The sequence below is a fragment of the Diabrotica virgifera genome, chromosome 8, assembly GCF_917563875.1.
Source record: "Diabrotica virgifera virgifera chromosome 8, PGI_DIABVI_V3a".
Classification (NCBI taxonomy): Eukaryota; Metazoa; Arthropoda; class Insecta; order Coleoptera; family Chrysomelidae; genus Diabrotica; species Diabrotica virgifera.
Window position 1 is genome coordinate 1008716 of NC_065450.1, and position 27721 is coordinate 1036436.

The following is a 27721-nucleotide window of genomic DNA, read 5'->3' on the forward strand; positions in this document are numbered from 1 at the left end:
CACTGACCCCCTCTTAAAACATAGAAAAAAAATTCAGATCGGTGTAACTTTTCCACAAACATACAAATATACAAAACATTTTTCCCTTTTTAAATAGAAATTGAATAAAATTTCTGAGATCGGTAACTTTTGAATGGTATAACCAATTTTCAAAATTAAACATGCATTGGAAAGGTAATGATCAGGACTATAAGAAGCCGTAAAGGTCGGACTTAAATTTTCGAAATTTTTGGGAGTTTTGGGGACGAGAACGAAAAACAGACCCTAAATGGGAAGGGCCGTAAAATCCACACCCTTGGACCAAAATGGATGGTTGACATTTGGATGGGCGAGTCTTTCCCTATATTTTGAGATTGGATTTAACCCAATTTTTTTAATTCAGTCACATTTAGAAAATAGAAAATTTTTTGTACATATATATAGTGTCACAAGTACGGGAACAGCCGTTCTCTGGGATATAAAAAAATAATAAGCATCAAGGAGGACAAAGCGAACTATAAACAATATTTCTCGGTTAGCTCTACATAGATCAAACTGAAAATATGTAGAAATACTCCTTATAATATAAGGGCGTAACGTAAAGAACTTTCAAAAATTTTCGAAAAATTTTCCGAAATTTACCCTTTTGTCGGATTTTTTTTTAACTTCGAAAAAAAACCTACATAATGATGTTTGTCATTGTTCGAAGAGTATGTGCACAAACTTTCAGATAACAATTTTTCCTAAATTTTCCCTATTGTCGGAAAATTTTTTAAGAAAATTTTAGGTACAGCTCTTCGTCATACTTTTTAAATGTTTTACTTAGCGTTTGTACCTATTTTCAGCTAAATGGATTCAAAAATAACCGAGCAAAACTGTTTTAAATTTTTTTTTGATAATACCTCCTTGTCGATAGCCTAAAAGAATTAAGTTTTCTGATCGTTTGCCCCAACATTTTTGTCAGAAAATTACATTTTTTGTTTAAGAATATAATTACTTGTAACTTACTACTTTTGTCGGAAAAATGGTTGTAAAGATAAGGGATGCACGAACCTAGCATACTTTCAAAGTATAGTTTATAAATAAAAATTAAATTTTTTGTCTGATTTTGGATTTGCACCAATATTTTTGTCGGACACTTAGATTTTTTGATATAGAATATAACTACTTATAACCTGATACTTTTTTCGGAAATGTTTTTTTTTTAATTCGAGAAAAAAACTATACAACGACGTTTGTCTTTGTTCAAGGAGTATGTACACAAATTATCAGATAAAAATTTTTCTAATATTTTCCGTATTGTCGGAAAATTTTTTAAGAAAATTTTTGGTACAGCTCTTCGTCATACCCTTTTAAATGTTTTACTTAGTGTGTGTACCTATTTTCAGCTAAATGGATCCAAAAATATCCGAGAAAAACTGTTTTAAATTTTTTTTTGATAATACCTCCTCGTCGATAGCTAAAAGAAATAAGTTTTCTGTTCGTTTGCCCCAACATTTTTGTTAGACAATTACATTTTTTGTTTAAGAATATAATTACTTGTAACTTACTACTTTTGTCGGAAAGTGGTTGTAAAGATAAGGGATTAACGAACCCAGCATAATTTCAAAGTATAGTTTATTAATAAAAATTATATTTTTTGTCCGACTTTGGATTTGCCCCAATATTTTTGTCGGACACTTAGATTTTCTGATTTAGAATATAACTTCTTATAACCTGATACTATTGTCGGAAACGTTTTTTTTTAAATTCGGAAAAAAACTATAGAACGACGTTTGTTGTTGTTCAAGGAGTATGTACACAAATTATCAGATATATTTTTTCTAAAATTTTCCCTATTGTCGGAAAATTTTTTAAGAAAATTTTGGGTACAGCTCTTCTTCATACCTTTTTAAATGTTTTACTTAGCGTTTGTAACTATTTTCAGCTAAATGGATTCAAAAATAACCGAGCAAATCTATTTTAATTTTTTTTTTTGATAATACCTCCTTGTCGATAGCCTAAATGAATTAAGTTTTCTGATCGTTTGCCCCAACATTTGTGTCAGACAATTACATTTTTTGTTTAAGAATATAATTACTTGTAACTTACTACTTTTGTCGGAAAAATGGTTGTGAAGATAGGGGATTAACGAACCCAGCATAGTTTCAAAGTATAGTTTATTAATAAAAATTATATTTTTTGTCCGACTTTGGATTTGCCCCAATATTTTTGTCGGACACTTAGATTTTCTGATTTAGAATATAACTTATAACCTGATACTATTGTCGGAAATGTTTTTTTTAAATTCGAAAAAAAAAACTATAGAACGACGTTTGTTGATGTTCAAGGAGTATGTACACAAATTATCAGATATATTTTTTCTAAAATTTTCCCTATTGTCGGAAAATTTTTTAAGAACATTTTGGGTACATCTCTTCGTCATACCTTTTTAAATGTTTTACTTAGCGTGTGTACCTATTTTCAGCTAAATGGATTCAAAAATAACCGAGAAAAACTGTTTTAATTTTTTTTTTGACAATACCTCCTCGTCGATAGCCTAAAAGAATTAAGTTTTCTGTTCGTTTGCCCCAACATTTTTGTCAGACAATTACATTTTTTGTTTTAGAATATAATTACTTGTAACTTACTACTTTTGTCGGAAAAATAGTTGTAAAGATAAGGGATGTACGAACCCAGCATAATTTAAAAGTATAGTTTAACAATAAAAATTAAATTTTTTGTCCGACTGTCGATTTGCCCCAATATTTTTGTCCGTCACTTTAATTTTTTGATTTAGAATATAACTACTTATAACCTGATACTTTTGTCGGAAATGTTTTTTTTTTAATTCGGGAAAAAACTATAGAATGACTTTTGTCGTTGTTCAAGGAGTATGTACACAAATTATCAGATGACAATTTTTCTAAAATTTTCCCTATTGTCGGAAAATTTTTTAAGAAAATGTTGAGTACTGCTCTTTGTCATACCTTTTTAAATGTTTTACTTAGCGTGTGTACCTACTTTCAGCTAAATGGGTTCAAAAATATCCGAGAAAAGCTGTTTTAAATTTTTTTTGACAATACCTCCTCGTCGATAGCCTAGAAGAATTAAGTTTTCTGTTCGTTTGCCGCAACATTTTTGTCAGACAATTACATTTTTTGTTTGAGAATATAATTATTTGTAATTTACTACTTTTGTCGGAAAAATGGTTGTAAAGATAAGGGATGCACGAACCCAGCATAATGTCACAGTATAGTTTATTAATAAAAATTAAATTTTTTGTCCGACTTTGGATTTGCCCCAATATTTTTGTCGGACACTTAGATTTTTTGATTTAGAATATAACTACTTATAACCTGATACTTTTGTCGGAAATGTTTTTTTTTTAAATTCGAAAAAAAAACTGTAGAACGACGTTTGTCATTGTTCAAGGAATATGTACACAAATTATCAGATCAAAATTTTTCTAAAATTTTCCCTATTGTCGGAAAATTTTTTAAGAAAATTTTGGGTACAGCTCTTCGTCATACCCTTTTAAATGTTTTACTTAGTGTGTGTACCTATTTTCAGCTAAATGGATCCAAAAATATCCGAGAAAAACTGTTTTAAATTTTTTTTTGATAATACCTCCTCGTCGATAGCTAAAAGAAATAAGTTTTCTGTTCGTTTGCTCCAACATTTTTGTTAGACAATTACATTTTTTGTTTAAGAATATAATTACTTGTAACTTACTACTTTTGTCGGAAAATGGTTGTAAAGATAAGGGATTAACGAACCCAGCATAATTTCAAAGTATAGTTTATTAATAAAAATTATATTTTTTGTCCGACTTTGGATTTGCCCCAATATTTTTGTCGGACACTTAGATTTTCTGATTTAGAATATAACTTCTTATAACCTGATACTATTGTCGGAAACGTTTTTTTTTAAATTCGGAAAAAAACTATAGAACGACGTTTGTTGTTGTTCAAGGAGTATGTACACAAATTATCAGATATATTTTTTCTAAAATTTTCCCTATTGTCGGAAAATTTTTTAAGAAAATTTTGGGTACAGCTCTTCTTCATACCTTTTTAAATGTTTTACTTAGCGTTTGTAACTATTTTCAGCTAAATGGATTCAAAAATAACCGAGCAAATCTATTTTAATTTTTTTTTTGATAATACCTCCTTGTCGATAGCCTAAATGAATTAAGTTTTCTGATCGTTTGCCCCAACATTTGTGTCAGACAATTACATTTTTTGTTTAAGAATATAATTACTTGTAACTTACTACTTTTGTCGGAAAAATGGTTGTGAAGATAAGGGATTAACGAACCCAGCATAGTTTCAAAGTATAGTTTATTAATAAAAATTATATTTTTTGTCCGACTTTGGATTTGCCCCAATATTTTTGTCGGACACTTAGATTTTCTGATTTAGAATATAACTACTTATAACCTGACACTATTGTCGGAAACGTTTTTTTTTTAAATTCGAAAAAAAACTATAGAACGACGTTTGCTGTTGTTCAAGGAGTATGTACACAAATTATCAGATACATTTTTTCTAAAATTTTCCCTATTGTCGGAAAATTTTTGAAGAAAATTTTGGGTACAGCTCTTCGTCATACCCTTTTAAATGTTTTACTTAGCGTGTGTACCTATTTTCAGCTAAATGGATTCAAAAATATCCGAGAAAAACTGTTTTAAAATTTTTTTTGATAATACCTCCTCGTCGATAGCTAAAAGAATTAAGTTTTCTATTCGTTTGCCCCAACATTTTTGTCAGACAATTACATTTTTTGTTTAACAATATAATTACTTGTAACTTACTAATTTTGTCGGAAAAATGGTTGTAAAGATAAGGGATTAACGAACCCAGCATAGTTTCAAAGTATAGTTTATTAATAAAAATTATATTTTTTGTCCGACTTTGGATTTGCCCCAATATTTTTGTCGGACACTTAGATTTTCTGATTTAGAATATAACTTATAACCTGATACTATTGTCGGAAATGTTTTTTTTAAATTCGAAAAAAAAAACTATAGAACGACGTTTGTTGATGTTCAAGGAGTATGTACACAAATTATCAGATATATTTTTTCTAAAATTTTCCCTATTGTCGGAAAATTTTTTAAGAACATTTTGGGTACATCTCTTCGTCATACCTTTTTAAATGTTTTACTTAGCGTGTGTACCTATTTTCAGCTAAATGGATTCAAAAATAACCGAGAAAAACTGTTTTAATTTTTTTTTTGACAATACCTCCTCGTCGATAGCCTAAAAGAATTAAGTTTTCTGTTCGTTTGCCCCAACATTTTTGTCAGACAATTACATTTTTTGTTTTAGAATATAATTACTTGTAACTTACTACTTTTGTCGGAAAAATAGTTGTAAAGATAAGGGATGTACGAACCCAGCATAATTTAAAAGTATAGTTTAACAATAAAAATTAAATTTTTTGTCCGACTGTCGATTTGCCCCAATATTTTTGTCCGTCACTTTAATTTTTTGATTTAGAATATAACTACTTATAACCTGATACTTTTGTCGGAAATGTTTTTTTTTTAATTCGGGAAAAAACTATAGAATGACTTTTGTCGTTGTTCAAGGAGTATGTACACAAATTATCAGATGACAATTTTTCTAAAATTTTCCCTATTGTCGGAAAATTTTTTAAGAAAATGTTGAGTACTGCTCTTTGTCATACCTTTTTAAATGTTTTACTTAGCGTGTGTACCTACTTTCAGCTAAATGGGTTCAAAAATATCCGAGAAAAGCTGTTTTAAATTTTTTTTGACAATACCTCCTCGTCGATAGCCTAAAAGAATTAAGTTTTCTGTTCGTTTGCCGCAACATTTTTGTCAGACAATTACATTTTTTGTTTGAGAATATAATTATTTGTAATTTACTACTTTTGTCGGAAAAATGGTTGTAAAGATAAGGGATGCACGAACCCAGCATAATGTCACAGTATAGTTTATTAATAAAAATTAAATTTTTTGTCCGACTTTGGATTTGCCCCAATATTTTTGTCGGACACTTAGATTTTTTGATTTAGAATATAACTACTTATAACCTGATACTTTTGTCGGAAATGTTTTTTTTTAAATTCGAAAAAAAAACTATAGAACGACGTTTGTCATTGTTCAAGGAATATGTACACAAATTATCAGATCAAAATTTTTCTAAAATTTTCCCTATTGTCGGAAAATTTTTTAAGAGAATTTTGGGTACAGCTCTTCGCCATACTTTTTTAAATGTTTTACTTTACGTGTGTACCTATTTTCAGCTAAATGGATTCAAAAATAACCGAGAAAAACTGTTTTAAATTTTTTTTTGATAATACCTCCTCGTCGATAGCCTAAAGGAATTATGTTTTCTGTTCGTTTGCCCCAACATTTTTGTCAGACAATTACATTTTTTGTTTAAGAATAAAATTACTTGTAACTTACTACTTTTGTCGGAAAAATGGTTGTAAAGATAAGGGATGTACGAAACCAGCATAATTTAAAAGTATAGTTTACCAATAAAAATTAAATTTTTTGTCCGACTGTCGATTTGCCCCAATATTTTTGTCCGACACTTTGATTTTTTTATTAAGAATATAATTACTTATGACCTACTAATATTGTTGGAAAAATGGTAATAAATAAAAAATTTCAGGAAATTGACATCTTCGGCGCATCCGACTGCTCATATGCCCCGTGAAAATTGTCCGACAAGGTTACCACATTATTGGAAAAAGGTTTTATGGTAGATTCAGTTAAAATTATCCATGTGGTAATAAATTTATTTTTTTTCATAAATTTGACATATTTAGCGTGTCCGACGCGTCATATGCCCCAATATTTTTTTCCGACAAAATTGTTTTCGCTGTTTATATGATAAAAACCATTGATTAAAATAAAATGACCGATGTGGTTATACATTTTTTTCTTGCATAAAATTGACAACTTCGTCACCGCTTGACAGACAAACGCCCCACTACCATAATGCGCCAAGCTCCAAATTTGTCCGACTCCACCCAAATAACAAGTACAAAAATTTCAACGGTGTGGTCATAAATAAAAAATTTTATATGTGGGCCGAAGGCCTATATTTGTTGTGGCTTTTTTCCAAACGATAGCCCTAGAAAAGCTATTTTTCTTAACTTATGTAGAAAGTGTCTTTCCCCCAATCAAATGGTTGCCCTAACTCCGCTATGGCGTTGTTCGGGTCAACGCCAGTATCGTGCGGCAAAGTATCACTTTTCGCACTAGTTAAGAAATAGTTATTTTCCTAACTTATCCTATAAAGTATCACTTTTCGAACTAGTTAGGAAATAGTTATTTTCCTAACTAGTGCGGAAAGCGATACTTTCACGCACGAGACTGCCGTTGACCCGAACGACGCGATAGCGGAGTTAGGGCAAGCGGGACAAGCAGTCGAGTGCGGGGAAGACACTTTCCGCATGAGTTAGGAAAAATAGTTTTTCTAGAATTATGAGAATAATACACATTTACGTATCTTTTTAACTGCTGAATATTTAACATGAAAACTAAAAAGTTTTTACAAAATGTATTTTTTTAATAGGTACTAGAATATATACAAAGATCGAAAAACATAATTTCACAAAATTTTCTTTTTTTCTTTTGTATTTATCATCGCAGTTTCTTTTAAGATTCCAGCAGTAGTCTGCAAGCATTGACGGCTGCCATTTTCCTCATACCTTTTTTCCATTGGCGCTATCTCTTGATGAAAGCGTTCTTCATGCTCATCTGATACTTTGCTGCAATCATCTGGAAAGTAGTCTAAATGAGAAAGCATAAAATGAACTTTCAAATACATATTATATCCCATATCTTTATATGCATTTAACATTTCCTTAACTACATCTTAATAGTCTTCAGAACGACGTCTTCCCAAAAACTGCTTATATACTTTCTTGAACGCAATTCAGGAATGCTTTTCTTTTCTAGACAAAAGTGTGTCGAAAGTATCGTCTTTCATCAGGTACCTTATTTGTGGTCCCACAAAAACACCTTCTTTAATTTTTGCATCAGACAGGCGGGGGAACTTGGTAGTGAGGTAAGCAAATCCTTGGCCATTTCTATCCATTGCTTTCACAAATTGCTTCATTAAACCCAATTTAATGTGAAGCGGTGGTAAAATTACATCTTTAGGGGCAATAAAAGATTACTTCGTCACATTTTTCTCTCCAACGGTTAATTTTCTGGTTGGCCATACTGTTCTTACAAAATGTTCTTTTCGAGAACGACTATCCCACTTACATAAAAAACAACAGTACTTCGTATTATATCCTCCTTGCACACCAAGTATCATTGCGATTATTTTAAAGTCTCCGCAAATTTTCCATTTGTGATCTTGGTATTTAATTTTTGTTAATACATGTTGAAACCCACCATATGATTCTTTCGTCAAACTTGCATAACTAACGGGAACCGAAGATATTAAGTTACCGTTACGAAGTAAAACAGCTGTTAAGCTTATTTTAGATGCATCTATGAATAGGCGGCAATCAGAAGCTTTATAAGAAATTAAATAACCTTCCGTTACTCGCGCCAATTTTTTGTGATTGAATACTCGCGCACGGTGCTGAAGACCGGGTCCAGAAATATGGGTCAGCAATATTTAAAAAAAATTTTTTTGCAAGATTGTGTACAATTACTTATATTATTTAATGAATATATTATGATGATACAATTTTGTAGATACGCGTTTGTGTCAACATTATATTACTTTAATAAAAAGTAACTTTGTCCATCATCATCTTCACATGTTTCCTCGCCAGTCGATACTTCCTCAAATAATTTTAGTGATATTTGCTTCTCCCTCTTTTAATATATATTTAAATATAAATAAACAAAGTATTTTCTATGGGAAATTAGCCACAATTTTACTAAAAAAATGAATTTATTAACGTTTCGAAGCCCAAATCAGGTTTCGTTGTCAAAACACAAAACACCACTGTTTTGTGTAGACCATTTTTTCCACTTAGACCCATTTGTAGTACCATTAATTCTCCTTGTAGTGAGCTATCAAAAAATTTTATAAATATCATAAAACCATTTGCAAATAATAATGACACATTTATAAAAAAATACTCAACATTTTTTAAACAAATTGACAAATATTGAATTTAATCCAAATAATATTTTAGTAAGTTTTGACATAAAAAGTTTATTAACAAATGTGCCATAGATAAAACTTTAAACATCATTAAAACGAAGTTAGATAATGATAATACATTGAAAACTAGGACAAAACTAAATGTATCAGCTATAATGGAGTTATTGACATTATGTACTAATAATACCTATTTTCAACTAAATAATGAATTCTATAAACAAAATTTTGGTCTAGCAATGGCTAGACTCTTTATCTCCATTATTGGCTAATATATTTATGGAGGATTTTGAAACTAATATCACTTCTAAACAAAATTTAAAACCCACAGTATGGTCGAGATATGTAGATGATGTGTTTTCAATATGGCCTCATAGATCAGAATTGTTGGATACATTCCTGAATATTATAAACGATCAAGAAGAGACAATAAAGTTTAAAATGGAAAAGGAATACAATAACACTTTGCCTTTCGTCGATGTTTTAGTCTCAAAGGAGGATACTGGATATGAGACTCAAGTGTATAGAAAACCAACACACACCAACAGATATCTCAATTACAAATCAAATCACAACATCAACGTTAAAAAGGGAATCATTAAATCCTTATATGATAGAGCCAAAATTACTTGTTCTAACGAAAATTCATTTCTAGAAGAAAAACAATTGTTAACATCTGTTTTATTAGAAAATGATTATCCTTTATCGTTTATAAATAAGGAATTGTCAAGATTGGATCGAATGGGACAGAACAACTTAGACCGGGATCCTACAACATTCACAAGAAATAATACGAGGAAAATAACAATACCATATATAAAAGGACTATCCGAGAAACTTAAAACAATAGGAAATAAATTCAACATTTCAACAACATTCAAAACAACAAACACATTGAGATCTATTCTATCTAAAACTAAACCTAACAATGAACAAGAAAGAACAAAGAATTGCATTTATAAAATACCTTGTGAATGCGAACAATTTTATTTAGGTGAAACATCAAGACCATTAAACTTTAGAATAAGTGAACATCAGTCTTATATTAAAAATAGAGAATTTGATAGATCTGAAATATGTCAACACGCATGGGATAATGAACATAGAGTTCAGTGGAGAGATTCAAGTATAGTCCTGAAAGAATCAGATAGTAAAAAGATAAAAATAAAAGAAGCGGCTCTAATTATGCTAAATGAAACCAATTGTGTCGCAAATTCCTCGGTAGAATGCAGTAGGATGTGGTTACCCATACTGAAAGAGGAAGTCAATAGAAAGAAAATACCACGAGTAGTAAGTCAATAACATATCGAGTTAGTACAAATTTTATATTTTAGTATTACTTATTGTATATCTATGTATTATTAATGTTATTTATAATTTAAACATATTAAAGTCAGAATTTGGTATTAGTTATTTGAAGGTAAATTAAATGTAAGACCAGATACTTACGATGTCGGGATAGTATCACGAGGTTTTTTCCTGGTTTTCCCTCGTGATTTACTATGGAATCTCTAACTCGAGAATTTTACTGTCATCGTTGCATTTGGTTGTCTTTTTAAAGACAAATCACATGCTATGATTTTTTTGCGACGGATATTCTTGAGTTGGGATTGATTTCATGTAATCGAATGAACTATCTTTTAGTAAAGTCGTCCCAGGAACGCAACTCATAAATATTGGCGATATTATTTTAAAGTCTTCTACTTTAAAATGTATAATATACGTCTGAATTGCCAATATAAATGAGTCAGATTAAATAAATTATTAGCAGAATTTTTTTTCCTTAGCAACAACATTTTTGTTTATTTTAGTGGTGTTTTGTGTTTTGACAACGAAACCCGATTTGGACTTCGAAACGTTAATAAATTCATTTTTTTAGTAAAATTGTGGCTAATTTCCCATAGAAAATACTTATTTATAAAAATGCCACAAAGAAATAGCTTCAGAACAAACAGTGGTGTTTTATGTTTTGACAACGAAACCCGATTTGGGCTTCGAAACGTTAATAAATTCATTTTTTTAGTAAAATTGCGGCTAATTTCCCATAGAAAATACTTATTTATAAAAATGCCTTCAGAACAACATAAATAAACAAATATATAAACATTGAAAATAAGAAAAATACCTTAAATTACATTACTAATTAAAACTATCGACGTCTGATTTAAACAAAAAGAAAATTGTGCACAAATACTCACACGGGGTGTACCGCACCGTGTTGTCTAATAATAAAAGTACAATACTCTTTTTTACGCTTCACGTGAACTTCACCCACAGTTGACTGATGACTGAAGAGGTATATGCAGCAGCAATTCAAAATCTCCACTACAATCAAAGTTATAGGAAGTTATTTCGAGGGCCGGTCTTATACACCGTGTGCGAGTAATGGATGGTTAGAGAAAGAAATTAATTAAAGAAATTTTTTATAGAAAAAAAAATATCGTTACAAAATGTCAAGATGTCATCTTTAAAAAAAAATTGACAAAATCAAGCTATCTGTCTCTATAAACTGTTACACGTGTGTTTGGCTGTAAAAGCTTCGATTCTTGCAAACGTGAACTCAGAAGCTCTGCCTTACGCTTACTTACCTAAATCTTAGACAAGAGATGCGGTACTACGTGTTTAAGAGTCTCATATGTTGGGTCTGATGCAGACAAGGGCTCTTCATCCTTTGAGTTATTTCCCCACGCAGAAGTGTCCAAAGGTGTTTCTGCTTCTGTTTCTGGCATATTCTCAATTACACCACGGATTTTATCATCATCACGGGGAACTGGTGGTACAGGAATTTCTGCATTATGAGGTACTGGTCGTATAGCAGAAGGTACGTTTATGGGGTATCCTATGTGTTGTTTAGACTTCCTGCTAGTAAAGCCCCGTATATTTGTTAGACAAAAGTAGCAATCTGTAATATGATCCTTGGGCCTCCGCCATACCATTGGAACACCAAAGGCCATCGAAACAGGTTTTCCATTCCACCAATGTATCAACTTCACATAACAGTTCGCACAACAAAAATGTGGCGCCCATTTTTTATCTTGATCACCAATGGGACAACCAAAATATAGTTTGTAGGCTTTATGTACAACTGCAGTCATTTGTTTTCTGTGTCTTTCAAAAGTGCATTCACCACAAATATAGCAGAAACTGTCTGGACTATTGCGGCACTTACAACGTGACGACATTTTCTCGGACACTTAGCACACTTCACTACTTTCTACAAGAATGAATTAGATGAAATTAACCCCACCAATATTGTTACATTAGGTTTTATAAACTGCCATGCGCACTGGGTTAGAGGTACCGCCTCCGCTTTGTGGAAAGTTCGTGCTATTATTATTAGATCCCTCTCCTTTGTCTGTCCTATTGTGTTTTGAGGAATATAATAATATATAGTTTTAGGTATATTTTGGCCCTTGGTTACTAATTTGGTAGAAATTACCAGGTAGATATTATCCTAAATAATTGTATTTTAATTAGGGTAGAAATATAAGAAGAATCCGTATAGGCCACACCAAACTTACTCACGGCTTCCTGATGTCATCAGATATCCGGCCTATCTGTTTAACATGCCAGTGCCAACTTACCGTGAACCACATTATTACCGAATGTCATCAGTTCAGTGTAGTAAGACAACAGCTCAAACTCAAACCGCAGCTATGTGACATTCTAAGTGATACCAACCAGTTAGACAGAGTTCTTCAGTTTTTAAAAAAAATATCATTGTATCATAAACTTTAATTTTTTTTTATGACATAACTTGTTAATGCTCTTTAATTATACCTCTTGTAATCTTGTTTGTAATCGTCCCGTGCGAGTGGCCATAGTTGCCGAGCACGTTAATGTAAATAAAAAAAAATTAGGGTAGTTTTTACCTGAATTTTACCATAAAATACTAAATCTCTGAAAATCCGTGCCTGATACAGCAATTTAAATTACAGATTCTGTTTTAGAACGAAAAGGTCATTTAGGATCAAACATCAGTACCCCAGAAAAAATATCTTGTAAAACAGTGTAATTCTCTAAGCAATCGATAGTATGCATACCAAATAACCCTTACGGGCTACATCACAGACTGTTTTTGAAATGAAATTTCCATCTTCAGTGCTGCTTACAAGGTCTACATGCCTTTAAATAAAACAGAAATTTTTAACCATGGGAATCTGTATAAAAGTAGCAACTATAGTAGTATATGAGAAACAGGCATAAAACCGGAAGTAGATATTTGTTCACATCTTGCTAAGACGCGATGAATAATATAGCACTTGTACTATTTCGACTACTTTAAAACAGTACTTCGGGTTGCAACTCAAAACTGGAAATCTAAGATCAATAATTCAACATTTTCATATTTTTTCCAAATATGTGAAAACAATAAATCCATTTTTAATAATTAACATGTTTTTTAAGACTTATGTACCAACACTCGTATTACAATCTGTTAGTTATTTCAAAAAAGTCTGTTCCCGTTCAAGAAAATGCAGATGTCGTTGTTATACAAACTTTTAATAACACGGCTGACAGATACCAGAAAAAGAAGAAGAAAGCTCAGGGGCTAACAGACTTTTACGTAAGCGACATTTATTAACAGTCGACAACTCCTATCGAATTCAATAGAATAAAATTTCTAAGGATCAGGAAGATGAATGGGAAAAAGTTGTCATTAAATTATCAAAGCCACTATTTGAGGAGCCATGGTCGAATTATAGGCCAGTCGAAAACTAGATTTGTATTATTTTGACAGTTTTATACACACATCGGAAAAGTCTAGCGATATTTTTAAAAAGAGACGAAATGTCTTCTTTAATTGTTTTGAATAAATAATAATCGATTTGTATCGACACCATTTGATATACTGGGTAATCTAGATCAGAAGTTCTCAAACCAGTTCAAGACCGAGAGAGGTGTTAGGCAAGGATGCGTGTTCTCACCTGACTTATTTAACATTAATGGTGAACGTGTCATGAGGATGGTTTTAGAAGGATGGGCCGGTGGAGTAACAGTAGCTGGTAGGAAATCTCCAATTTAAGAGTTGCTGATGACACTACACCTATAGCAGCAAATGAGCAAGAAATGTTTGATCTTCTGCGAAGAGTTGAGTATGAAAGCAATAAAGTTGGTCTAAAAATCAATAAAGCTAAGACAAGAATAATGGTGGTCGACAGATTTGACACTATTCAACTGACTAACATATTACAGGAATACCAGATAGTAAACACATTTGCCTATCTCGAGTCTAGTATAACTAACGATGGTAACTGTGAAGCATATGTTCGGAGACGTATTGGTATGGCAAAAAATGCGATAAGTCGCCTAACTAAAGTTTAGAAAGACATAACTATCTCTCAAAATATCAAGATGAGACTGGTGAATGCCCTTGTGTTCTCAATATTTCTATAAGGAGCAGAGACTTATACTCTTCGCGCATGCGAGCGCCAAAAAATTGATGACTTTGAGATGTGGTGCTGGAGAAGAATGCTGCGCATGCCTTAGACAACTCATAGGACAAAAGTTTCCATTCTAAACCAACTCAATATTAAAATATTAAAAAAAGGCTGTCCACAATATGTCTGCAACGAATTCTGCAATTCTTTGGTCACGTGGTTCGCAGAGGTAACGACAGTTTGGAGAGATTAATTGTTTCTGGAAACGTTCCGGGGAGAAGATCAAGAGAACGATCACCAACTAGATGGTCTGACCAAATAAAGCATTCAGCTGGAAACTCATTCTGCGAAGCTATTAGAGCAGCTGAAGATGGAGACCGATTGAGAAACATTGTTAGGAATATTGGAAGAAATCACGATCCTGAGTAATGGGGAAACGACAGGAGAGAGAGAGATAATCTAAATCTTTTGTGTAAGTTCTGTCTTATTTTAAATAATGAGTTTCTTTGGGCCCTAGCAACTTTAACTCGCTCTAAAATATTGTACATTATCTCTTAACGGTTGTTTATTTTTTATGTTTAACTTCTAGGCTGTAATTTGGTGGTGCACCATCATGCATATACCAAGACTTACGTCTTAAATTTAGAGGTATATTTTCTAAAAGAGTTGGTAAATCTTCTCTCAAAAAATTTAGATACATTACTTCGTTAAGCCTAGTTGGTAATTCGTATGGTCGTACAATATAATCCCCAACCATGCCAGACCAGATGTTTATGGAAAACTCATGTTGAAAATGATATTCTTGAAAGGCATGAGGATTGTCGGTCGCATAGGTATGGCTATTGCTCAAGTTCTACACATCTCTTTTAGTAAATATGGCTTCATCAATAAATGAAGTTTTAGTATAAAACATCTAGTAGGGAAGGAAAGTATTCTAAATTTTGCAGTTAGTCGAGCTTTATGGGGACATACTGGGTTGTGAGGAGTAGGTCCTAAAACCAAAAAAAGTTAAGTTTTGACAAGTACACTTTGACAACTAATAGTAAACAAATTCGTAGTTACGCCTTGACGTTGTGATTAAGTTCACAGCATACATTCATTTTGCCAAAAATTAAATACAATGCAAAACGGTGTATTCTTTTTCTCATGATCATCTTTCACTGCGTCACAGTTTTTCCATTTCTTTCTAACGCATTAAATTGTGTGTGACAGAACAAAAATCACGTCCGTGATTATAGACATTTACAAGATTTATTCTAGTTATTCTAGTTGTCGATAGATGGCGCCATAATAAAAAACATAATTTTTTTAAATTAGATAATAATATTACAAATATATTCTGTATAATTTATAAGACTATACAAATCAAAGAAAATACCATTTTATAAATGCAAGAAACATATTTGATTTGTTTTTATTTAAAATTGAAAATAAAATGTGACAACTGTCAGATTTAACTAAAATGTCATGTTGGAATAAATGTCATAAATGTGTATTATCACGGACTTACCCTTTTTCCTATCATTTGTTACGCACTGAAAAATGCTCATGAAAAGGACAATACTATTTTGATTTGAAATAAAAATGCATTTTTTTTGTAAAATTAAATATTATTTCATGTTTTTTTCCGAGAATGTGCATACAGGGCGGACAATAAAAATATGGTCATATTAATGAACCAATGTGCGCTGCTAATGAACCAATAAGGCGCCAGCTGGTGTCAAAGGTAGAACTAATTACATTTTCTTATTATGCATGCTAAATAATAGCAAGGTACTAAATTTCACAAATTGGTAGATAGCTTACAATATTTCCCTAAACAGAATAGAAAAAATGTTAATGAATCACCCTGTAGAACGAAAACTAGCTACATTTTACCTAAGAAATTTGAGCTCAAACGCTTTATTTTGATATCTAATATCACCCATTAGCTAATGACCAATACTTTATGGTACGCCCTGTATAATGTTAAAATGTACTTTTTGTAGACGAACTAGAATAAAAAAAAATTTAAAACTCCAATAAATAATTACCACACATATCTATCCAACTATTTTATACAGTGAGCAGGTAAAGGTTGGAATAAATTTATTTGATCGAGAATGGGCAATTTTGGAAAAAAATTCCGAAACAAGTCGATTTTTATTTTTAAATTACGACTTTTTGACATATATATCATACTAGTGACGTCACCCATTTGGGCGTGATGACGTCATCGATGATTTTTTTTTAAATAAGAATAGGGGTCGTGTCATAGCTCATTTGAAAGGTAATTCAATTCTCTATTCAGTAATATAAACCTTAACATAATTATTTATACAGGGTGTCCAAAAATTTTTTTTAATTAAATTTATTGACAAAAAGAAGAATCTCTGTAATTTATTTAATTCAAAATACATTTTACTGCTATCAGAAAACAGGAAAAAATGTTTATTAGACAAATAAAAAATAATGTTTTTTTGCAAATTCAATATTAAAATTATTGTTCTGAAGCTATTTCCTTGTGTATAGATATTAAAAACGTATATTATACATTTTAAAATCTTCTACTTTAAAATGTATAATATACGTCTGAATTGCCAATATAAATGAGTCAGATTAAATAAATTATTAGAAGAATTTATTTACTTAGCAACAACATTTTTCTTTATTTAGTAGTATTTTGTATTTTGACAACGAAACCCGATTTGGGCTTCGAAACGTAAATAAAATAATTTTTTCAATTTAATTGTGGCTTATTTCCCATATAAATAGTTAATTTCAATATTAAAGCCACCCACCTGCCTCTTGACAATTTGAGCATTTAATTTATGTGAAAAGCAATCATTTTTTTAATAAACATTTTTTTCTGTTTTCTGAGAGCAGTAAAATGTCTTTTGAATTAAATAAATTACAAATATTCTTCGTTTTATGTCAATAAATTTAATTCGAAAAACATTTTTTTTTCGACACCCTGTATAAATAATTATGTTAATGTTTATACTACTGAATAGATAATTGAATTACCTTTCAAACTAGCTATCACGTCATCACGCCCAAATGGGTGACGTCAGTGGTATGATATATATGCCTAAAAGTCGTAATTTAAAATTCAAAATTAAACTGTCTCGGGATTTTTTTCCAAAATCGTCCATTCTCGAGAAAATGAATTTATTCCAACCTTAACGTGCTCACTGTATAATCCATCCTATATGCCGCTAGTCCGGAACAAGAATGACGTAACTGCAAATTTTGTCAATTCCTATTTATTGCGTAATTAACTTTTACTGTACTTACAGTGTATAGATAATACCTAAGCGAGAGAACTGTAACTATGTGCTGAGCCAGTACAGGTTACTTGCGTCGTTATTGCGACCTTGTTTCAGATGAATAATGACGTAACTGCAAATAGGGTTGAAAATGGTGCGGGATTGAATCAAGATAATGAAATTCGGACCAATGGGCATGAAAAATAAAAGCTATCGTTGTAAAAATCAACGGCATATTAAATATTTAAAAATCGTTTTTTGTATAAAAAATTTTTAAGATTAAGAATGACGCAACTGTATATGGGATTGACAAGGGGGGGATTAAATTAAGATAATGAAATTTGAACCAATAGGAATGAAACTAATAGCCATCCTAGTAATAGTGCGGTAGATTCGTGCAAATATTATAAGAATTGTGCGTTTAATGATAGAAGCATATAATTTGGACCACATATACTACTCATATAAAGGTTCAAAATTAACTACGAGGCCATCTCAGATTTTGCTTTTTACAAAAATGGCCGGGATTCAAAATGGCGACTATACATATGTGACTAACAGCATGATAACCTTTGAACAAGACTTTAGATTTCAACCAAATTTGATACACAGGTTCTTTTTTTGATATAGATCAAGGTCTTGAACCGTAAGAATCGGTTTACCAGAAAATGTGTTTTTCCTGTTTTTTTTTGGAAAAAACATGTTGTTTTTTTTTTCAATTATTTCACCCTGTATGTATTAATTTTTCAAATAGTTAATACGGCCATTAAAAAGAGCGTAAAAATATGTTTTAGGAAATATTTTTAACTTTGGTTATGTTAATTACTATTTATTATGTGCAAAACGTATCTTCACAATGTGAAGATGTACCTATATGTGGCAGATTCGTGCAAATATTATAAGAAATATTGTGCATTTAATGGTAGAAGCATATAATTTGGACCACATACACTATACATCTTATTCTTAAGTGCTATCTCCGCGACGGAGGTCGGCAATCATCATAGCTATTCGGACCTTGGAGACGGCTGCTCTGAAAAGTTCGTTTGATGTACATCCGTACCATTCTCTCAGGTTGCGCAGCCACGATATTCTGCGTCTCCCTATGCTTCTTTTTCCTTGAATCTTTCCCTGCATAATGAGTTGGAGCAAGTTGTATCTCTCTCCACGTGTAATATGTCCGAGATATTCTTTCTCAGAACCTCTTTGTTTGCGACGTGTTCTGTCCATGATATTTTTAGAATTCTTCTATATACCCACATCTCGAGTGATTCCAGTTTTTTCATTGATGCCCCACATTGACACTACACATATAGAGGTTTAAATTTAGATATGAGGCCATCTCAGTTTTTGTTTTTTTTTTGCAAAAATAAAGGGCATTCAAAATGGCGACTATACGTATGTGACTAATAGCACGATAACTTCTGAACGAGACGTCAGATTTAAACCAAATTTGGGATATAGGTTCTTTTTTGATGAGTAATATCGGGGTCGTAAATCGGAAGTTTCAGTTTACGGGAATTTGTGTTTTTACTGTTTTTTTTTATGTAAAAATATGTTGTTATTTTTCAATTCTTTCACCCTGTATATATTGATTTTTCAAAAAGGTGATACCGGCGTCGAAAAGAGAGTAAAAATATTTTTTTGGGATCATTTGGAACTCTTTTGTTATATTAATTACCATTTAATACATGCATAACTTATCTTCACATATAAGTACCTATGTGCGACAGATTCGTGTAAATAATAATATAAGAATTATTGTGCATTTAATGATAGAAGCATATAATTTGGGCCACACATACTACACATACAAAGATTCAAATTTAGATATGAGGCCATCTCAGATGTAGTCCTTTACAAAAATGGCGGGCGTTCAAAGATGAATCTGCCGCCCATAGGTACATGGGAACATACGTTATGCATTTATTAATTGGTAATTAACACAACTGAAAAGTTCAAAATATTTACTAAAAAATACATTAACACTATTTTCAATGGCGTTATTACCTTTTTCAAAAATTTATATATACAGGGTGAAAGAATTGACAAAAGAACAACATATTATTACATAAAAAACAATAGAAACACAAATTCTGGTAAACCGATTCTTTCGGTTCAAGACCTCGATATTACTCATCAAAAAAATAACCTATATACCAAATTTGGTTGAAATCTTACGTTTCGTTTAAAAGTTATCGTGCTATTAGTCACATATGTATAGTCGCCATTTTGATTGCGCGCCATTTTTGTAAAAGTAAAAAAACTGAGATGGCCTCGTATCTAAAATTTGAACCTTTATATGTGTAGTATATGTGGTCCAAATTATATGCTTCTTATTACCATTAAATGCACAGTTATTCTTATATTTGCACGAATCTGCCGCATATAGGTACATGTGAAGATACGTTTTTCATTTATTAAATGTTAATTAACATAATTCAAAAGTTAGAAATATTTCCTTAAAAATATATTTACGCTCTTTCCAATGGTGGTATTAACTTTTTGAAAATTAATACATACAGGGTGAAATAATTGAAAAAAAAAACAGCATATTTTTACATAAAAACCAGGAAAAACGCAACTTCTAACCCCCTCCGTGTCTCAGTGGTAAGAGCGCCTGCCTTTGGATCGAAAAAATCCGAAAAGTTGTGGGTTCGAATCTCACCAGGGTCAGAAATTTTTCATTTATTATAAATTAATAAAAAGAATGTAGTTTCTGTCCTCGTGGGATCGTTACTCACTGGAGGGACCGCAGACGTTCGGATACAATTAGCGTCTCTTTGCAAAGACAATGACGTCGACTTTGCAAAGTAACAAGACACTTACTCAACATACACACTACACATGACACTAATACTCATGTTGTGACTGGCTGAATGACATAAAGACCATGCCATTAAAAAAAAATTCACCCTCATATCGAGCGTAAAGAAGTATAACTTCAAAAAAAAAAAAGAAAACGCAACTTGTGATTAACCGATTCTTCCGGTTTAAGACCTCGATCTAGTACATAAAAAAGAACCTATATACCAAATATGGTTAAAATCTGAAGTATCTGAATGTATAGTCGCCATTTTGAACCCCGTCATTTTTGTAAAAGGCAAAATCTGAGATGGTCTCACATCTAAATTTGAACCTTTATATGTACAGTATATGTTGTCTAAATTATATACTTCTATAATTAACTGCACAATTGTTTCACACATCTTCTGCACTATAAGAATAAACGCCATACCGATGCTCCTGGACGGTTATTCTTTATTTAATTACTATTTTAAATATGTATTTCAAAATTTTTCGATGAATAATGACGCAACTATGGATAGGGATGGAAATTAGGGGGATTAAATTAAAATAATTAAATTCGAACCGGTAGGGATAAAAATAAAAGCCATCATTGTAAGAATAAAAGCCATACCAATGCTCCTGGACGATTACTCCCCATTCAATCCCTATTTTAAATATTTAAAATAGTTTTTTTTTTACTCTCCTGAGAAATTTGGCTTTCTGCAGTTACGTCGTCCTTCGTCCTTGTTTCAGACCGGCGTAGCCCTATAATATATGAATTCCTACAAGCCATCCTGCAAGGAAAAATATTTGGACAGAGAGGTCCAGGAATAAGTAGAACATGGTTAAAGAACCTCAGAACCTGGTTTAACACAACATCTGTGCAGCTTTTCTGTACTGCGTCAAATAAGATAGAGATTGCCGCCGCCAATGGGCATGTCAAGAAGAAGAAGAATGCAACCAAAAGTTTTAATACACATGGGTAGTTAACTCATCGTTTGATTAGTTTTATAACTATACGTACCAGGTAATTTGTTAGTGCAGCCGATATGTGAAACAATTGTGCATTTAATGACAGAAGTATATAATTTGGACCACATATACTGCACATATGAAGGTTCAAATTTAGATATGAGGTCATCTCAGATTTTGCCTTTTACAAAAATGGCGGGGATTCAAAATGGCGACTATACATATGTGACTAATAGCACGATAGCTTGTGAACGAGACTTCAGATTTCAACCAAATTTGGTATATAGGTTCGTTTTTTGATGTATAAGATTGAGGTGTTGAACTGGAAGAATAGGATTACCAGAAGTTGTGTTTTTCCTGGTTTTTATGTAAAAATATGTTGTTTTTTTCAATTATTTCACCCTTTATGTATAAATTTTTCAAACAGTTAATACGGTCATCAAAAAGGGCGTAAAAATATTTTTTAAGAAATATTTTTACGTTTTAGTTATGTTAATTACCAATTATTACGTGCAAAACGTATCTTCACACGTACCTATATGCGGCAGATTCGGGCAAATATTATAAGAATTATTGTGCATTTAATGGTAGAAGCATATAATTTGGACAACATATAATACACATATAGAGGTTTAAATTTAGATACGAGGCCACCTCAGTTTTTGTTCCTTTTACAAAAATAGCGGGCATTCAAAAGAGACTATGTGACAAATAGCATGATAACTTTTAAACGAGATGTCAGATTTCAGCCAAATTTGGTATATACCTAGGTTCTTTTTTTGATTAATAATATCGAATTCTTGAACCGGAAAGATCGGTTTACCAGAATTTGTGTTTTTACTGTTTTTTTTTATGTAAAAATATGTTGTTTCTTTTTCAATTCTTTCGCCCTGTATATACTAATTTTTCAAAAAGGTGATACCGGCGTTAAGAAGAGCATAAAAAATTTTTTTATAAAATATTTTGAACCCTTTAGTTATATTAATTACCATTTAATACATGCAAAATATATCTTCACATGTGGGTACATATGTGCGGCAGAATCGTGCAAATAATAATATAAAAATTATTGTGCATGTAATGGTAGAAGCATATAATTTGAACCACACATACTACGCATACAAAGATTTAAATTTAGATATGAGGCCATCTGAGATTTAGTCTTTTACTAAAATGGCGGACATTCAAAATGAATCTGCCGCCCATAGGTACATGTGAACATACGTTATGCATTTATTAAATGGTAATTAATACAACTGAAAAGTTCAAAATATTTCATAAAAAATATATTTACAGTCTTTTGAATGGCGTTATTACCTTTTTGAAAAATTTATGTATATACAGGCTGAAAGAATTGAAAAAGAAACAACATATTATTACATAAAAGAAAACAGTAAAAACACAAATTTTGGTAAACCGATTCTTCCGGTTCAAGACCTAGACCGTTTTGTTCAAAAGTTATCGTGCTATTAGTCACATATTATAGTCGCCATGTTGAATGCCCGTCATTTTTGTAAAAGGAACAAAAACTGAAATGGCCTCGTGTCTAAATTTGAACCTTTATAAGTGTAGTATGTGTGGTCCAAATTATATGGTTCTACCATTAAATGCACAATAATTCTTATAATATTTGCACGAATCTGCCGTATATAGGTACATGTGAAGATACGTTTTGCATTTAATACATGTTTGGTAACATAACTAAAAAGTTAAAAATATTTCCTAAAAAATATTTTTACGCTCTTTTCAATGGTGGTATAAACTATTTGAAAAGTTAATACATACAGGGTGAAAGAATTGAAAAAAGCAACATATTTTTATATAAAAACCAGGAAAAACACAACTTCTGGTAAACAAATTCTTCCGGTTCAAGACCTCGATCTGATACATAAGAAAAGAACCTATATACCAAATTTGGTTAAAATCTGAAGTCTCGTTCAAAAGTTATCGTGCTATTAGTCACAATGTATAGTCGCCATTTTGAATCCCCGCCATTTTTGTAAAAGGAAAAATCTGAGATGGCCTCATATCTAAATTTGAACCTTTATAGTATAGTATATGTGGTCCAAATAATATACTTTCATTAAATGCACAATTGTTTCACATATCGGCTGCACTATTTTTAGAGAAATATAGGTAATAGTCACGGTTTTTACACTTTAATTTAAAATAGTGAAAATCTAAATGATTTTTAATCGCCTATAAATACGGCGAAATTATTTATTAAATTTTCAAAATTACTCATAAATTCTGTGATTTTTTAAATTTATTTATATATTCTTTTAACATTTTTAACTTTTAAAATTTATCTTTAATGTTAAATTGTACTTTCATAAAAGAATAAAGAATCGTAAAACTCCCAATAAGGTCAGTATTACACAATATACACATATATTATATTTCTCCAACTATTTTATATGCTCCATATTATTTATCTACTGGCCTAAATTGAAGAACCACGTAATCTACCTGTTATGTAGGAAGTTGTCTCCAAGGCGACTTGATCTGGAACTGACGCAAAACTTTTGCGAGCCGCTTCTATGCTGCCATTGAAGTTGTCCTCTCGTGCCAATGTATCCAAATGCCTTATTTTGGGGTCACTTGTCAACTGAAAACGCAAATAGAAATTAACTAAATACATGGATTGCTAGTACTACGTTTAAAAAAATAAATAAAACTAATGATTAAGTTTTGTGGACTTAAGAGACCGATTATTGATAAATATCAATAAAAACTTTAAAGAGAAAAAGTAAAATTCTCGGATAATCCTTTTTAGAAATAATGCGATTAAAATTAGTATATTGTACAACAAGTGAGAAAAAAGAAATATTTTTCACGAGCGCAAAGTTTGTTGGCACGAGCCGAGGCACGAGGCGAGTGCCGCAAATGAAGCGAGGGAGAAATATGTCATTTTCTCATGTTTTGTACAAAGTACTTTTTCTATGTACCTATGCGGTTTTGTCAAGAGTTAATTATTTAATTTCAAAATTAAATAATTTAGGTGGTTTTAGGTATATTACATGCACAAATTGAAATAAAATAAATATACCTGTAGGTGTTTAATTTTCTTAAAAATTTTATACGTTATTTATTTAAAATTCTAATTAACAGTTATTTTTGAACAGTTTTGAAAATAGTCTGGGCTGATTATCGGAGAATAGGCCATTTTTGGGAAAAGTTATTTACCAGCAATTTTATTGCTGGAATCGAATTATAAGATCCTATATATTAATAATATAGGTATGCAAAGTCCTCAGATAGTGTGCTACTTTTTTTATAAACAAAATGGTGCACGAAAATCGTGTTTTTTTCAATTATTGCTCTATAATTCCGAAGATTTTAACTTTACAACAAAAACACCCAAATAAAAATTCACAGTGACTACATTCTGCATAGAGACGCGTTTTTCCCGATCTGCTCCGATGAAAATTTTCATCGGAAAATGCGGGTTTTCCCAACAAAATCTTTAATTTTCAAATAAAGTTTTAGATAAGTAATTATCTATTAATAATTAAATAATTTGGTGACTTAAAAACCTTTTTGGTTTAACTCATAGTTCCAGAAGCTGATGAAAATTAAACGAATATTTTAGCAACAATTCAATTGTTAATTAATAATTTACGGTCGCAATAATAACCAAAATAATTATGATACACTGATCAAGCTTTGAAATCTTATAAAGATGAGATGCCTGTTTAATATTTTGTCGACAAAATATGAATTTTTTATTTTTTTGCATAATCTTTAAATGTTTAAAAAAAAATAGTTATAAACAAATTAACGTTTCGTAGAAAGTTTTTATTATATTATAATTTTAAAAAATAGCTAAAATGCGTATTTTAAATATCTTTAAAATGAATGCTTTCAAATTTTTTTTAAAAATTTGAAAGCGTAGAAACTACGCTTCTTTCAAAGCGTAGAATTGAGTTTAAAGTAGAAGCTAATTATTTGCAAAAAAATTTCGATTATCAGTTTAATGGTTATATTTTAATTAAAGATTATAAATATATTTTTTTGTAATTTACACGCGCGAAAGTAGAGTAACACAGTACTGTAGCTAAAATTTTCACTCGGAGCGACGACCTTCCGCGTGATGTACACTTTTAATAAATAATGCATGCTGCGTGTCAGTCGCTTCGAGTGAACATTTTAGCTCCGACTCTGTATCAGGCCTACGTTTGCGCTAAAAATTACAAAAAAAAAGTATTTTTAATCTTTGTTTAAAATATAAACACTGCACTAATTTTTGAAATCGTTTGTGAGTAATTAGGCTGTACCATAGACTCACTTTTAAGCTTTGAAACAATTAAAACAAATTATAAACAACGGAGATTTCGTATATTTATTTTGCTGCTTCATAACTTTTTTGCAAATGGTTCGAAAATTTTTTTAAAGCATTCATTTTCAAGACCTATGGAATACGCATGTTAAGTATTTTTAAATTAGAATATAATAAACAATTTCTGAGAAATGTTAATTTGTTTATTACAATTTTTTTTAAAACATTTAAAGATTATGCAAAAAAATGAAAAATTTATATTTTGTCGACAAAATATTAAATAGGCATCACACCTTTATAATCTGTCTAAGTTTGATCAATGTCTCATGATTATTTTGGTTGTTATTGCGACTGTAAATTGTTAATTAACAATTGAATTGTTGCTAAAATATTCGTTGCATTTTCACCGGCTTCTGAATTTATAATCTATATCAAGGAAGCTTTTATTTCACCAAGCTATATAATTATTGATAAATAATTACTGGCCTAAAAAATTTATTTGACAATTCGAGATTTTGTTGGGAAAACCCATACTTTCCGAGGAAAATTTTCGTCGGAGCAAATCGGGAAAAACATGCCTCTATGTAGAATTAAATTGGGGTGAATTTTTATTTGAGTGTTTTTGGTGTAAAGTTAAAATCTTCGGAGTTATACAGCAATAATTGAAAAAAATACGATTTGTCGGCGCCATTTTGTTTACAAAAAAAGTAGCACACTATATGCGGACTTTGCATACGTATATTAACGATATATAGGATCTTATAATTCGATTCCAGCAATAAAATTGCTGGTAAATAACCTTTCTTTGTACTTTACTAATTAGAGCAGCGTATTATAACTATCTTTTTTTTCAAAATTTAAAGATTATGCAAAAAAAAGAAAAATTTATATTTTGTCGATAAAATATTAAATAAGCATCTCATCTTTATAATCTTTATAAGTTTGATCAATGTATCATGATTATTTTGGTTATGATTGCGATCGTAATTTGTTAATTAACAATTGAATTGTTGCTAAAATATTCGTTTAATTTTCACTGGCTTCTGGAATTACAATCTATACCAAGAAAGCTTTGATGTCACTAAGTTATTTAATTATTGATTAATAATTACTTACTTAAAACTTTATTTGAAAATTAGAGTTTTTGTTAGGAAAACCCGCATTTTCCGAGGAAAATTTTCGTCGGAGCAAATCGTGAAAACGATATCTCTATGCATAATTTAATTGCGGTGAAGTTTTATTAAGGTGTTTTGGTTGTAAAGTTAAAATCTTGGGAGTTATAGAGCAATAATTGAAAAAAATACGATTTGTCGGCGCCATTTTGTTTATAAAAAAAGTAGCACACTATCTGCGGACTTTGCATACCTATATTATTAATATATAGGATCTTATAATTCGATTCCAGCAATAAAATTGCTGGTAAATAACTTTTCCATGAATCTAACAATAAAACACTGAAAACGTTTGTTTTCTATACTTCCACAAAATTTATTATAACTAAGTGACTACAGCTGTTTCGGCGGAGTGCCTTTCTCAAGTGATAATAGTTTACAATGTGTTTGCCTTTTTAAGTCTTCAACTGAAGAGGTTGAGGAGTGGGGAGCTGTTTGTCTCGAGTTGGTCATTCAGAATTATATCTGTATTTTTCAGTTTATTAATTTCCATAGATTCTAAAAAAGATAGTTTAAGGCCTTTATTTTGAATATGTAGAATTTGAAACTTTTCATTGAAAGAATGATTATGATCTAGAAGGTGAAGTGCGTATGTAGAACTGTCTGTTTTTTTTATTGTTGAATGCCCTTTTGTGTTCTGCTATCCGTTTGTCAAAAGTTCTGCCAGTTTGACCGATGTACGTTTTCGGACAGTCACCACAAGTTAGTTTGTACACACCACTCTGTAGTTGCTTTCTCTTTCGGCTTTTATTGTTCTTAATATATTTGCTTAAGTTGTTGTTAGTTCTGAAAGCTGGTGTTATTCCTT

The 27721-nt window shown here is 31.0% G+C and overlaps 1 protein-coding gene across 15 annotated transcripts in view; it reads right to left on the minus strand.

Annotated features, from left to right (window-relative positions):
* The window catches only part of LOC114337883 (prominin-1), a 940102-nt gene that overhangs the window by 526216 nt on the left and 386165 nt on the right, over positions 1 to 27721 (minus strand). For all 15 annotated transcript variants that reach the window (XM_050658571.1, XM_050658567.1, XM_050658566.1 and 12 more), the window contains exon 9: positions 23932 to 24070. In XM_050658571.1, the coding sequence (XP_050514528.1) occupies positions 23932 to 24070 (139 nt within the window). The remainder of the gene's footprint in view (positions 1 to 23931; positions 24071 to 27721) is intronic.